Here is a 15,126-nt window from a genome sequence, read left to right as displayed (position 1 = left end):
CTTCCGCGGGAAGCGGCGCCCGGTGCTGCGGGCGGGGAGCGGGGGCGCAGCGGGGAGCGGGGGCGCAGCGGGGAGCGGGGGCGCAGCGCCGCCCCTTCGTGGGGATTCTTGCTTTTACAGCCAAAAACCGCCGGGAGCCCTTTGTTTCCCGGCACCCGCCCTCCGCCGGCTTCCCGTCCCCTCCAAGCACACGGGAAGCCTCAGGTCCCGCGGCGGCCCCCGGGGCAAGCGAGGCACCGCGTCCCTTCAGCGGGGGCACCGGCGGCGTCGGCTCTTTCTCTCAGAAGCTCTGCGTGCGCTGTACTTCTTGAATAACGCTTTCCGCCCCCAAGGATCACCCAAATCGGTTTACAAAGCATTTATCAAAGGCATAGTATACAACAGCAACGGAGCCGTTAAAGAAGAGATCCCTCCGAACACGTAGAAATACACACAAAGAGCAGCAAAGCTTCTCCTCCCCTGCAGAGGGTGAAAAAGGAGCCAAAGCTTTTCCCCACTTCACTTGGAAAAAACACCCCCCCCAAACCCTTCTATGGGGTCACTGCTTATAGTCCTCTCCCACTCAGGCACTAACCCAACCCAGCATTATGCCCCAGGCCCATTATGTTAACAGAGCTGCTTCAAACAGCATTCATCCAAAATGCAGAATAACTCCATTAAGTCACAATTTTAATATATCAATCCTATGAGAACTCCCTGTCAGCTTGATTTTACTAAGCCGTATCACATTTACTTATCAAATGGAGAGAAAAAGATGACAAACATAGTGAAAGTTTATTCCTTTATTGATAAATGCTTTCCAGACTTTCCAAACAGGATTGTTCATCAGTTAAATGAACCATAAAATACTTTCAACCTAAAATCCTCAAATGTCCTCCTTAGAAGACACAAAGAGTGGCTCTGCTCTGACCACAAAGGAAAAGCTCGCAAGCCCAATTCTGGTTTTGGAAATCTAGAGCTTCAGAGTTGGCTTTTTAAATAAGATCTTAAAGATTAATTTACAAAATGCAATATAACTATGTGATATGATGCATGGCATTGAAATCTGCAGGACAGTGAAGAATCTTCAAACATCTTGAGCTGATGTCTATGAATGGGCTATTTGGCTTCTTTGCATCCTAGAGGAAGAGAGGAAGACAAGTTACCCACACACAGCACACCTCACTCCAGGCTAGTGAACTTCCCAGCAGTACAAGTCATAATTTGCAATATAATTTGCAAGGTACAGAGAAGCTCTTAACAGTTGTGGACAATATCCACTTCTGATCCTCTGATGAGAGACTCCAATTCTTTAGCAGAGAAGCCAGTGACTGGAGAAATATGGATGAAAATATAAGAACCCTCATCATTCTTCACCATTTGAGTTGTGACATCTGACCACAACAGCTTCACCAGAAGTACTGAAGGCATCAATTCCAGATGATCCACAGAAAAAATGGATCATCCAAAGCAAGAAGAGGCATTCAAAGAATCAGGAATCTTATTCAGAAGTTAAACAAGAGCCAGCTCCAAACACAGGAGACAGCACTTGCTTGGACATACCTATGCAGTGAACTGACATTCCTGACACCAGCGCTTTAATATGGACTGTAGGCAGATGATTGTCAGGATAACAACTGGGCATTAACCGCCTATTTAGCCTCAAAGTCACCAGAACACCTTGTCTGTCTCATTTTATTTCCCACATTAGCAGTTTCACAAGACTCCTCTCAATATGTTATTCTTTCCTTGACATGCCAACTGCCAGGAACACTTCAGGGACCTACACAGCATCCTTCTGATGCTTAAAGAAGATTTCTGAAGAATATTTCTAAAGCTTCTACAATAAGGGTTCTGTTGGAAAAAACTACATTACAGTTTGTTTTGTTTTGTTTTTTTAAAGAGGGAACTCGAATCAGACAAGTGCTGCAGGTGGACCTACACAGGCCTCCAGACTGGCTGCACTCACTAGCAATCCCACTTTAGTTACTCTGATTCAGGAAGCTTTCAGCTGAAGCCAAGGACCAAGACACTCACCAGTCTTCCTGGGTTTAAGAGGTAGCAGCAACCACACCCACCTTCTGGGCAGCTTCTTTCTTGGCTTGGTGAGCCTGCAACACTGCAACGGCCTCCTCCACCTCGGGGAGACACGTTACCTAGTTGAGACCTGCTCTCCTGAGCCAAGCCTCCCACAACCCACCCCATCTAAAGCAACAGGCCAGTCTACCTTTGACCGGAGGGACTCTGGAGACTCGAGCATGTGCAGCAGCTCGGAGTTGTCAATCTCTAGCAGCATTCCTGTGATCTTCCCGGCAAGGCTGGGGTGCATAGCTTGAATCAGAGGGAACAAACGTTCTCCTGGGAAAAAAACAAAGAGTTCCGACAACAGAGTTTCAATTAAAAAGTCATCTTTGAAACCCGAGCAAGTAAAACATCAACTCTAAGAACTGGAGTTTCACTTACCCAGCATCTGTTTCTGCTCCTGGGGAGGGGCAGCAGCCAGCATGGAGGCCGTTAGCGGTTCCTGTCCCTGCACATGTACTGCAGGCTGAGGTGCCTACAGAAGGGCAGATATGAGGGTTCTGAAACAGGTACTAGGCTGATTGCTTCATATTTAAAGGCAATAATAATAATAATTAAAAAAAAGATATTCCCTCCTCCTAACACACAACCTTTGTCAAGCCTACAGCAGACTTAAGTTTCAGAACAGGACAGGTAAGGTGCCCTTCGTTCACAAACATGTTCCTTTCCAAGTCCTGAATTCAAAATCCCATAATGTCACACATGGGCACTGTAAATACCTTACAAAAACTAGATCAAACATCATCAGACATAGCACAATGGAGGAAGAGCAACACCCACACCTGGGTTTTTTACAATGTAGAGGTTTGTGGAAAAAGCAAACTGTGTTTTCAATGATACCCTAGTGAGGATTTGGCAAAGATGTGAGAAAACTGAATGGGAAAGCAGAGAACCAAGAAAAACATCCTTACAGCAAATTTGGATAAAAAAGGGCTTGCAAGTACAAGACAAATAAACCAACTAGGTTGCCCCTGGCAAAGCTACAACTGCCAGGTTTTTAAGTTCCAAATTATGATGCCTGTCTGGGTCACAGAAGTAGCCTGAGATTTCTGTAAAGACACCTGAGTCACATGTAAAACCTGTTGGGCTGCAGCAAGCGCAGGGACCTCACAGCCCAGACCCCCGCGTTACCTGCAAGGGCTGGACCGCTGGGTGTGGGCTGCGGACACTTGAGGCGTATTTATAGGGAGGAACCGCTCTGGGAGCAGGGGCAGCTACTGGTGGGCGAGGAGCTAAATTCTGCGCTGCGGTGCCGACGCCTGCAAAAGAAGAGGAGAACAGAATTACAGACACCTGTAGCAACACACCCATCAGTTGGGATGTCTGGTATCAACTGCTGAATTCAGGCTATGCCCTGCACAGACTAATGCTTCTTTAGGAACTGGTCTCCAAAATGCAACTGGCTACTTCAGGAAAATGCCGTTCTCCCTAAAACTAAACCATGGATTCCACATCCTGCATTCAAGCTATTTTCTAGCTATTCACTGGAATAAAGTGAATTTGTATGGATGCTCTACTCTGAAGACAATATCCACACCCTACAGAGGCTTTTTTTCCAGTGGTAAATGTTGCAGAGGTGTAGAGATGGAGTTCCAAGCCAGTGGAAAACAACCCATCTGGATTTCCACTGCTGTGCTGTAGCACCAACTGTCCCCAGACCTGCACTGCACAGCAAGGAAGAGGAAAGATTCAGGTGCTGTCTCTGCCCCTTGCTCCAGGTGGCCTTTGGTCATCCATATCTGACAACCATCTTTGGAAATAGAAGTCAGGTCTCAACAGCATCCTCCTCCCTCACAGCCAAGGGGAAGAGCCTGGGAGGCAGACACCTTACCAACTCGCTGGGCAGCGGCAGGGAGGCCACGAGAGGCCGGAGCATTGCCGGCAGGGGCCAGATGGCGCAGTGCTGGCCGTGGTCCAGACTGGCGCATGGCATTTGGCATTCCCTGGAAGCCTAATGGAAGAAATGAGGGGAAATCCTCAAAACAAACGACTGGCAAGTCAGGACAGTCAGCTACAGGAAGCAGGTTGGGGTTGTGCACGGAAAGGAAAGCATGCGTTGCTCTTTGTTGGAAGATACAGCCAAAAGGGTCATACAACCAAAATATTGTCACTAGCAGGCTCACCTTGAGGCCTTCCTCCTTGCTGCCAGCGTGGGTTGGGTCTCATCTGCGTCATTTGACTGGGTGCATAGTAAGTGGGTCTGCTCTGAGCCTGAAGAAAGATCAGACAAGCTCAGAGGCAACACCCAAGAGATTCACCAACATTGTTTACAACAGGTTTTGGCAGTTGTTGCCAGCACGAAACATCCAATTCACATTAAGCAAACAGGCAGCTGGGAAGTCACAGAATTAACTCCACGGACTGCACCCCTCATTAGGGGTTATTTGCTTACAGGCATAAGAAAGGCTCAATGAGATTATTACAGCTGAACCACCGAAGCTCCAAGACAGGTTAAAAACACCCACACTAGTTCATCTCACCTGGGGCACAGCAGGCATGAAATATCCCCCAGCAGCAGGCTGGAATTGATTAATGATTGTGTTGGCAGGCAAGGCTCTCATCCCAGCGATGCGCTGCATGTACTGATTAGTGAGATGGGCCTTTCGCTCTTCTTTCCTTTGGGCAAGTGCAACATACAACGGCTTTGAGCCCACAATTCGCCCGTTCATCTCTGTCACAGCTTTCGTAGCTTCCTCTGGAGAGGAAAAGCAGACAAAGCCAAACCCTTTGCTCCGTCCATCTTCCAGCATCACCTGCAGCAAAGATCAATTGCTAGTGGAGCACCATTACAAGAACTTCGCCTAAGCAGCCGTATTTTTTTCTCACGTCAGATTTCAGGCAGGTAGGACATAACTGTTGCAGAGGTGTAGAGACAGGTACTCAATGAAAAAGTCACCTGTCTGGATTTACTCTGCTTTTCTGTAAGCACCATGTGTCCCCAGGCCCACACTGCACAGTAAGGAATGGGAAAGATTTGGTGCGGCCTCTAAACGCATATAGGAGAAAGCCATTTCATGCTTATTGGGAGTCACCTCAGATAAGCATATTTGCCACTTCCTGCCTCCTCTTTTGATGAGGGAATGAAGGAAGTTTCCAGCAAAATCTCATCAAGACCCAAAGAAACCTGTGTGTTTACTAGTCCAGCTGTTCTCAGGACCACAGTTAACAGTTCCTTCTTTGGGGTTTAAAATCCAAACACCCCCAACCTCCACAATACCTTGGCACTTGTTATTGACCCAAAAGGTGAGAATTCCTTCCTCAGTTTTTCATCATCTATAGTGTCATCTAGGTTTTTAATGTACAGGTTAACACCCTAGAAGGGAGAGAACAATAACACATTCATAACATTAAAGAAAAATCTCGAGCACATCAACTGTTAGCATCCATCTGCCACAACTGTCATTTATCTGAGAACTCTTAATTTAGCTTAACCTTCCTTTCATATCACCCAAAGCTGAAGGTGATAAATGTTGCAAAGGCGTAGAGACAAGTCCCACTGTGGTGAAAGGGAGCTTGTCTGGATTTCCTCTGCTTTCCTGTTGCATCGTGTGTCCCCAGTCCAGCACTGTACTACAAGGAGTGGGAAAGATCCAGATGCTATCTCTGACATGACCCAGTTTTGCCATAAATGAAAAAGACATAGGATTACGCTGCCTCTCTCCATCCTTACAGGTAACCCCCATGTGAAAGCAGAAAGGACTGCACGACTTGTCTCACATCCTAACACTTTAATTGCCAAGACTATGCCCCGGCGCCCACTTCTCCCCCAAATACCACAGTGTCACCTTTAAGTTTTAACTCCCAGGATCTCTCCTTTGTCAATTCCTTTCAAGTCTGCCAAGAGACTGAAAATGATGCTTAAATTCAGAAAAGGAGCAGACTATTCACCTGGTATCGGCTGAGTCTCTCTTGTTTTAGCTGTTCAAACTTCCGTTTCAGCTCTGCCTGGCGCTCAACCTTCTTCTGTGCTCGGCCTACAAATACCATTTTCCCATTGATATCCTTTCCGTTCATGTCTTCTACTGCCTGGACAGAGGGTTCAAGAGGAAACTGTCAACTGCTGAAGCAAGACAGCACCTGATCCTGTTAAGAACAGGACTGTCCAAAGCTCACATTGTATCCCTGCCTGTTAGCAAATAAACCAAGGTTGCCACATCACCTTTGCACTGCTTCCGTGTAACAACGGCTAATTAAAGACAAAACTGAAGTTATCAGGAGAGATCATGCCGACACCACCACTGTAAGCGCTGGATTAACAGCAACTTGTGACTTTATACCCACCCCTTCTTGCAATTAAGCCCAAATTTTAACAAGTACATGGCTTAGAGAAGACCATTTCTACGCAATGTTCTCACTCTAGACACCTTCCTTCTCCTTAAGCCCTGCACTGTAGCATTTCTTCAGCAATTAACATTCTTGATTATACATACCACTGCATTCTGTGTGGATTTAGTCATCTGGAGAAATGCCAAGTTACTCTCAAATGTCAAGCTAGTAAGGTGCAAAAGGTTTCTAAGTTCCCACATCTAGAAGAGGTTATGCCCGAGGCAGAATTTTCTCTCATTTCAGTAACAGGCTCCTATGATAAGCCAAGGATGTTTTTCTTCTCTGAAGATAGCCAAGCAGCATAAAAATAGGTCATACCTTGTTAGCATCTTCATGCTTTTCAAAGCTTACAAAGCCAAAGCCTTTGGATTTCCCAGTGGGGTCTGTCATGACTTTAACACTCAGAGTTTTACCTGTTACCAAGGGACAAGGTTAGTAAAGCGTCACAGAACTATTTCAAGACTATCAAACTCCATCTAATAGCCCCAGCCCCCTCTCCTCCCTCATCTGCGGGTCAGCCTCTGCCTCCTGTCCAACATTTGGCACAACTACTACCCACACCTCAACTCTTTGTATTCCTCAGCCTCAGAGAGACCCAGGTAGAGCGATACTGTTAAACGACCATGGGTCACGAAATCCACAGCCTCATTAACAGTGTTTCTGTATTTACCATATTTGCTGAAGAGCTCCTTTAGTCTTTCATCATCCATGTCATCCCCAAAGTTTTTAATATAAACATTGGTGAATTCCTTCGCCTTGGCTCCTAACTCAGCCTCCCGCTCTTTACGAGACTTGAATCTCCCAACGAATCTGTAAGAACGAACAAAAATCCCAGTCAGCAGCTTGTTTTCAAGAATAGAAAAAAACAACGCGTGACTTGCAGCGAGGCAAAAAAAAATGAGTGTGTAGTAGGAGCTGGGAATGGGAACAAGAAAGGGTGACAGCAGAAGAGAAGGACAAACAGGCCACAGACCAACCAGAAAAAAAAAATCACCTGTCCTATGGTCGGCCAAGGACACCCACCCAGCTCTGCAGTGGAGAGAGTGTTGGCCACAGAAACCCACCCCAGCCCACTAGCGGAGAGGCAGCAAATCAAGGCTTGGTTAGGGAAAGCCACCAGCCCTGTAATGGAGGGGTAGCAGGCCATGGCTTGGGCAGGGTCACTCACCAGCCCTGTAGTGGAGAGGTAGCAGGCCAAGGCTTGGGCCAGGAGAACCAGTGCCTTGTGTGTCCCTGTTAATACCGAGATGCATCACGGTTCATGCGATCGTTGCTGCTTCTGGCTGTGACACTCACACTTTGCGGTCGTTTAGCAGCATGCCGTTCATCTTCTCGATGGCTCTATCTGCGGCATCCTGGGTCTCAAAGTGCACAAAGGCGTAGCCCTTAGAGCCATTCTCATCACACACCACCTAGACAGGCGGAAGGACAACAAAACATTAGCGCTCTGAGCAGGTTCTCTCCTCTGTCACGCTCCGACGCGAGGCCAGCACGCAAAAATAGGTCACTGCCAAGGCTCAACACTAGCTGTGTTTCAGACCTGCGCGCTTCGTGACCAAATCTGACATAACTTCAGCAATCCCTGACCTTTGGTCAACTCTGCCTTTTAGAGACTCCACTCTCCACCTGGTGAAAGGTGTCCCTCTCGCTTCCTACGTGGGACGTGTCTGATCACGTCACCGCTATAACAGAATTGGACAAAGTAACCACATCTCACCTTGCAGGACAAAATATTCCCAAACGCTGAGAATGTGTCATAAAGTGCCTTGTTATCAATGGATTTGTCCAGGTTCTTAATGAAGACATTCCCAACCCCTGACTTCCTCAAGGAGGGGTCCCTCTGAGACCACATGATGCGAATGGGTTTTCCTTTGATCACATCAAAATTCATGGTATCTAGAGCACGCTCAGCTGCAAGAGAAGTCAAGAACAGATTTCTGTGGTTTGTTAAAGAATAAAGGTTTCCATCACGTGGGTGATCGTTTTCTCTGAACTGTACTCGGCTCACGGAGGCATCTGGGGTAATATCACAGGCAACCACTTCTGATGACTTTCTAACTTAATGTTTCAAGGGAGGTCTTCGCAACACAGTACTAGACATGTTTATGTCACAAGGTTTGTCACAAGTATGTCATAAGGTTTAATAGACTATTTTAAATTCACATTATAGTAATGTTTTAACCACCACAGCAAAATGAATGTCAAAATGCCTGGGGTTTATTAGTTATATTATTAATTATTATAAAGGTAAATTGCTTCACCCAGGGAAGGAAAGAAAATAACAGGAAACCTGGGGGAAAAAAAAGAAGTAACAAAAGTGACTGTCTGGCTTGTTTTCTTTCCATGAAGCTCACATCTACCCTCATTTCTATTAAGAGAAAAGGATCATCCCCCTATCAGGTCAGGGAAAGTGTGCACAAACACGTGGCTGGCTGGAAAGAAGACATGAGTCAGCTTCTGTAACTCATGTGGCCAAAAAATGATTCCCAAGTTGCTCAATCTAAAGATGACAGCAAGAGTGGACAAAACTCTGGAAAAACATCAGTATGCCTGATCTCATTAACAGGGAAATGTTTATCTAAACTCTAAAACCCCAGCACTGTCATTCTGACATACACTGAAACCCCCCTCCACGATTCTATTTCTGCTACCTACTGATATATTAAAAGGATCATTACGTACACACATTAGGATCTTGTTCATAAAATTGAGATGCTCGGGACTCTTCTGTGCCAGAAAACACTCCCAGCATGGAGTGAGCAGAGAAAAAGACAGACTGTTAATTCCCAGCATGAAGCAGGGAAAGAGAGGGATAGACATGCATTAAAATCAAGGAATATTAACGGGGCAGAACCCAAGTTTTCCAAATTTGTTTGGCTCAGTTCTTCCAGGCCACCTTCACCCAGTGATAACTGCTGATTAGATTTCAGGAGCAGCAAATTCAAGGAAAATGCCCATTCAAACACCTTCTTTGATGTGACTTCGCTAGTGCAGCCACAGTAACTACTCAGCATTTCAAAGCCGTCTCTAGGAGCTCCTGTGGGACATTGCCTATAAAAGTCTCCCACACTCCCTACCCCCAAGTCAGTTGCAGCTGCTGCATGGAAGTTTCTCAGAATTTTTCAGGTGCTTTGCAATGTTTTTTGTTCTTGTTGCTTTTTAAATTGGTGTCATCACTATTTTCCCCAGTCTTTCAGACATACACTCAGCTGGAAAACAAGCTCTGCTGGATGTCATTCCTCAAGCAGTCAGGCTTGCAGAAAAAAAAAAATTAAGGAGGGAAGTTATACTCACTAGGACTCTACTGGCTCTGTTTAATCAAAGGTGTTAAATGCAATTAACTGCCATGCTAAAATGATTCCTCAGCTGCTACTCTGAATCAATGCAACTGCAGTTCTTCCTGCAGTCCATTCCTAGTAGGCACTTCAGCAGGCAACTTGGTCCAGCTTGTCAAATTTGGCAGCGTTTATTTATAGCAGGGAGAGGTCCTCCAGAAGTATGTGTTGGCAAGGACACAAACTAGTTGTATATACCATTTGCAGCAGAAACAGGGCTCCTGCTGAAAGGTGACAAGCAGATGAAGCAGCAGCAGGCAACCAGAGGGAACTGTAAAACACTGTAGTAGCTACCAAGATATAGACTGGTCATGAACTTACTCCCAGTTCTTTCAAGCTTCCTAAGCACATACTTAAGCAGATGCTGTTGCACTGCTCTTTCAATAACTTGCTAGTGTCCTACTCTATTATTATACTCTGCTTGAAAGTCACTCAGACATTTCTTGTGAGCAGTGGTCTAAGAAAGCCCTAGATGGATTCCCTGATTTGAGGAAGGCCTGCCATACCCACAGGTGGAAATGCAATCACATTACACCAGGACCTGAGAAAACCTGTAAAGGATCAGCACGAGTTACGTGAATGACTCAGACTAAGCACATCTGATTGATTTCCTTAACCTGAGCAAACACCTTCTCATTTTCTTCTATTTAAGCCGCAAAGCCATTTCAGTTCCTGTATCTGTTTCTCTCCCACTGGTTCCTGTCATCCTTCCAGCAGACTCAACTGCAACTCATATATAACATTATACACACTCTTAACCCCTCTCAGGCTTCCTATTCATTCTTCTTCCATAGCATTCTAGACAGGGAAAGCATATGAACACTCCTTGCAGCTTGCCTCAGGCCTCAAAGTAATTAATCTCCCTTACAGGCTCCCTGATGCAGAGGTAACACAATGCTGGAATTAGCGACTGTGGTCGAGCAGCATGAAGACAGATAACCACACGCACACACACCCATTCACCCACGAGAAACTCTGCCCAAGGAGTTTTATTCTGCAAAGATGGCTGCTCTGCAAACCTGCAGGCTCTCACTTATGTCACTGAGCAAAAAAAGACCAGAGAACAAAAACATATAGCACAAATTTCATCGCTTATTTTTCAAAAAAAGAGAGGTTGCACACAGAACAAATCCCTCGATTGCTGAAGTTAGGACAAAGTGCTGTGGGCAGTGAAGCATATATAAGTAACCACTCTTCCCTTTTAACTTCACAACTGCATTTACCTTTCACAGGTATTCCCTTACATTGCCTTCTCCTCTTCAAAGGAGAGTGTAAACAAGAAGTTTATCTATACTCTTCCACACCTTGCTTCTGCAGAGACACTTATCTAATCCCAGCTCTGGGTTCCTTCTTGGCTTGGGGAATGTTCTGTTTTCCCTGTACTTTCAGAACAGCTTATCTCTAGAGCCATATTAAAGTTTCTCTGCTTCATTATCTAAGTTGTCATGTCATAACTGTCAATGTTATGAAACCCTGGAATGCAATTAAATTGCATGAGGAACACAAGAAAAAGGAAATTCAGCTTTTCTTTCAAATGGAATTAGTTTGTTTTCTTTCCCTTCTCCACAGTCAAAAAGAATACATATTAACGACCACAGCTGAGCCTGAACTAGCCAGAACCTTGAAGCATTTCTTTAATCTGCCTATCACAGTATGACAGATTCAGTATTGAGCATTCACTGGTTACTACGCCAAAGAACTGCAACTGAAAACAGCAGAGCCTGTTTTCACTAAAAATAACCTCTCTGCAGCAGACTACCAGTTAGACAATGCATGTCCAGAACGTAACCCCTTCCAGGGTCAAGCATCACTCCATTAGCCAACAAAATGTAAAGAAAAACACAAGCTTTCAATCAATTTGGACACAGGAACTCTGGAAGTACAGAGCACATTCAAGATGCAACAGTGAAGAGCTCCTGGTGGCCCCACGTAACGGGGAAGAGTTCTGGCTACTTGACTTGCACTACAGCCTATCTCTAGCCATAAGGACAGAGTTCTACTGACCACACAAAGGAGCCAAACCATTGTCGTCTTCAGATTTACAAAGCACTCACACTTCCACAAAAGGTGCCTGAGGAAAAAAAAAAGACTATCACATATCAGCTTATTTAATACCTACAACCACCTCAAGCATTCTAACAACGTGTCCACAGTAACTTCCCTGAAAGTTTTCAGAGCACAAAGCTTCCTGGTGACTTTAAGTGGTATTTTGTAGCACCTAGTATCACCCATAAACCAAAACGGATCCCTGCAGTGCTACAGAACACCCTCCATCTTTTCACAGATTTAGTAAAATCAAGTCCAAATGCATTCCTGATTATGCATTCCTGGAAGAAAATACAGATCTCCCCTTCTTTCAGAAAGCCCTCATGCAGGCAGTACTGTCACCTTGAAAACAAAAGCCAAATTTCTGCATTTGACAATAAGAACGATATTCTTCATATTCAGGCCTTTGTTTCGGAGAGCCCGCAGCACACCAAAGGGCTCACCTTTCCAAATCACCTGGTTATGTCCTGCTGCATTACATTTAGTACAGCAGTTGTTTTTAACATATGCAAAGTAACACACGCTGCAGTTCGCCAGCCAGAAGAAATCAGGAGCTTTTCAGAGGAAATCTCTTCACAAGGGCAGGAGGAGTTTGAGTACTTTTCCTTCCCAACATTAACTCAATGATTAGGTTTAAATCACTTGACCTTCTAAGACCTACCAGTAACGAGACACCACTTACTTAAAGTATCACTTGAAGTACGGGGACTTCCTAAAATGTCTGCTGCCTCACCGGGAGCCCAGAATGATGCAACCTCCCTCTAAATTCCTGCCTATTTATCACCATAAAAGATTACCTTGAAATGTACTGGAAGGCCACTTGTCTTCATGTTTGTATCAGGGGCAGAACTTCTCTCTGCTGAAGCAAGGACATGTGACGAGCCACTCTTCCCTTTTAACATCATAACTACACATATTATACAGGTCTTCTCTACTTTAAGAGAACTTTACCTACAGTCTTTTGCTCCCCACCTATAGTCTATAGGCCTATATAGTCTCAGCTGAGCTCTGGGTTCCTTCTTGGCTTTATTTCTGCTGCTTGCTTTTATTTTTCTTATCCTGCTAAGTGAGATTATACCTGAGGCAAAGGCAGGTAAGCCTGGCTCACTGTACCTTTCCTTGGACAGCACCTGAACTTACCAAGGTGGTTTTATAAGAGGGAGTCAGAGCAGACAGGATCATCAAAGCAGGAGAGGACCACATACACAGGCTCTCAGGCTCTTTCCATCTCATTGAGAAGTTTTAAAACACACAAATACAGTGCTTAGCCTGCATCAAAACCATTTCTGAGAGTTCCATGAACGAGAAATGATGCACTGCAGTGCAAGCCAGCTTTTTATCAGCCTGGCAAGAGGAAGGAGCAGAAGTGCTCAAGCGGATCAGTCAGCATCCCAGGGAAAGGGCATGCAGAAGGTACTCTGACCTGGGAAAGGATGGAAGCTAGGATGGCACACAGTCACAACAGACTACATAAAATCCAAACTTCCAGACAAGGGCTCAATCCCAGAAGCTCTGCTGGCTTGCAGGAACGCAGCTTTGTAATAATAATCTCTGTTTTCACACAATCAATACTTTGATCCAAAGTCAATGTATTACCTTGTGCAACAAACAGATCATTCTCTGCTGTCAGCAAAAACGTAAGGCAGGATAAGCTGCTACAGGCTAAAGGAAAGTTTCCTTGCCACTGAAGTCTGTGCTATTGTGAATGGATTCTGAATTCGAGGGAAAAGTTTGCTTTCATCTTATCCTTCAGATGTCTTCATTGTACATAGATACCGCTAAATCACAGCACAGAGCAATAAACTTGCACCAGTCAACAAGAAAAGGCTCTGGAAACTAGGGCAGAAAATGCTGACCCATTTTTCTTCCAGAAAAGGCATGTTCCAAAATGACCTCTTCTGTCCCATCTTTCACATGCTACTGCTGCTTCAACTCTGGAATACCTACTTGAGCAGGAATCAAATTAAAGTATGACCAAAAAAAGTCTGGCAAGAGCAAACCAATATGGCTTCTGCATGTGAGACAACCTGGTTTCCCATGCATTGAACAATGCACCTTCCTTCCCATGAACGCAATACCACTTCCCGGGCTCAGAGACCCATCCGACTGCTTGCACAAACACAGCAACGTTCAGTCCACCAGATCTCCCAAATATCAAACTGGAGTGAGCGGGCAGCCAGAGGCTCAGCCAGTCAAACTGAACATTCAACCTGGGCTGACTACTCTGAACTTTCTCTGCCAGGAGTGACTGACTGCACAAAGACCCACACAAATAGCCCAAACCTACAAAAGAATGAGGGGAGACACAGTGGAGATTATTCTCTTGCATAAGGAATAAACCTAAGTCTCCAAAGTTTAAGATCAGTAAGAGAAAAATAGGTCTGTCTCTCAGAGACGTTACCAAGATGTGCATTTGCAGAGTATTTTAGAGACACTGAGTTGTAAGGAATATTCCAGCTTCACAATCACTAGCAAGTGATTGCCTACCCTGTAACTAACACTTTGTAGGCAGCTACATGGCAGTATACACCACCACCAGTGTGGATTAGGGGGGGAAAAAAAAAAAAAAAAGAATAAAAGTGAAGAAAAAAGCCGTAGATGTGATTGCATATGTCACTTACCATCTGCTGGCTGCTGGAAGTTGACGTAGGCATACCCAAGGGACCGGCGGGTGATCATATCCCTGCAGACACGAATGGAGAGAACGGGCCCAGCGGGGCTGAACTTCTCGTAGAGCATGGCCTCGGTGACATCGGGGTGCAGGTCACCCACGTACAGCGATGCCATCGGGTAACTGCTGGCAGCCGCGTTCATCTTCCACCCAGCACGTGCTCCCACTGGGAACTAAGAGGGTTTTATTCTTGGGGTTTATTTAAGTCAAGCTTTTCGTAAATACTTAAACTGAGGGAAAACACAAAATCTTATTTAAAACCCTCACTAAGCAGGGACCTGCAGGAACAGCTTGGGAGAGGAGGGGACTGGTGACCAGAGGGAGGGTGCAGTGAGGGGACTGGCTGCTCCGCCAGGCCCCGGGACAGGGAGCAGCTGAGAGGGGAGGAGAGGCCTGGGAATTAGGAAAAAAAAAAAAAAAAAAAAAAAAAAAAAACACAACAACCCCAAGTTAAGCCTCCAGGAGAGCGGGGCTCGGATACGAAGCCAAAATTCATACGCCAGCTCCCAAACGTTCCTCCCGTCCGCTCTAAGGCCAAACGCACCTCAATCTCCCTAAAACCACATCCCTTATTTGGCTTTAAGAGTTTAATTTCGCCCCAATTCTCCAGAGCGAAGGCCGTTTGACTTTCTCAGGTTAAAAAAGGGGGGAGAAAAAAAAAAAAAAAGGAGAAAAATAATCCTCTCT

The 15,126-nt window shown here is 45.4% G+C and overlaps 1 protein-coding gene and 3 non-coding genes across 6 annotated transcripts; all 4 read right to left on the bottom strand.

Annotated features, from left to right (window-relative positions):
• Window positions 1-767: 767 nt before the first annotated feature.
• PABPC4 (poly(A) binding protein cytoplasmic 4) lies at window positions 768-14,848 on the bottom strand. 3 transcript variants are annotated; one of them, XM_009957733.2, is made up of 15 exons: window positions 14,390-14,848; window positions 8,105-8,298; window positions 7,684-7,799; window positions 7,058-7,197; window positions 6,706-6,800; window positions 5,950-6,087; window positions 5,279-5,374; window positions 4,542-4,814; window positions 4,185-4,272; window positions 3,893-4,012; window positions 3,193-3,320; window positions 2,443-2,536; window positions 2,207-2,337; window positions 2,017-2,117; window positions 768-1,118 (listed from the first exon to the last, which is right to left on the bottom strand). In XM_009957733.2, exons 1-14 carry the CDS (start codon window positions 14,580-14,582, stop codon window positions 2,031-2,033), a joined length of 1,893 nt encoding a protein of 630 aa, XP_009956035.1. In that variant the 5' UTR covers window positions 14,583-14,848; the 3' UTR covers window positions 768-1,118; window positions 2,017-2,030. The 3 variants fall into 3 exon arrangements, with proteins under 3 accessions (XP_009956035.1, XP_086335433.1, XP_086335434.1); XM_086479307.1 differs by lacking the exon at window positions 3,893-4,012; XM_086479308.1 differs by lacking the exon at window positions 5,950-6,087.
• Window positions 3,625-3,758, bottom strand: LOC147413199 (small nucleolar RNA SNORA55). Its single transcript, XR_015184094.1, has one exon. It is a non-coding gene; the product is annotated as a small nucleolar RNA SNORA55 (small nucleolar RNA).
• LOC147413198 (small nucleolar RNA SNORA55) lies at window positions 4,913-5,042 on the bottom strand. The gene has a single exon (XR_015184095.1). It is a non-coding gene; the product is annotated as a small nucleolar RNA SNORA55 (small nucleolar RNA).
• Window positions 5,527-5,659, bottom strand: LOC147413197 (small nucleolar RNA SNORA55). Its single transcript, XR_015184096.1, has one exon. It is a non-coding gene; the product is annotated as a small nucleolar RNA SNORA55 (small nucleolar RNA).
• Window positions 14,849-15,126: the final 278 nt, after the last annotated feature.

The sequence above is a fragment of the Leptosomus discolor genome, chromosome Z (assembly GCF_034619465.1).
Source record: "Leptosomus discolor isolate bLepDis1 chromosome Z, bLepDis1.hap2, whole genome shotgun sequence".
Lineage (NCBI taxonomy): Eukaryota > Metazoa > Chordata > Aves > Leptosomiformes > Leptosomidae > Leptosomus > Leptosomus discolor.
The sequence above is the reverse complement of the archived record's forward strand: the minus strand, read 5'-3'. Positions and strand labels throughout refer to the sequence as shown.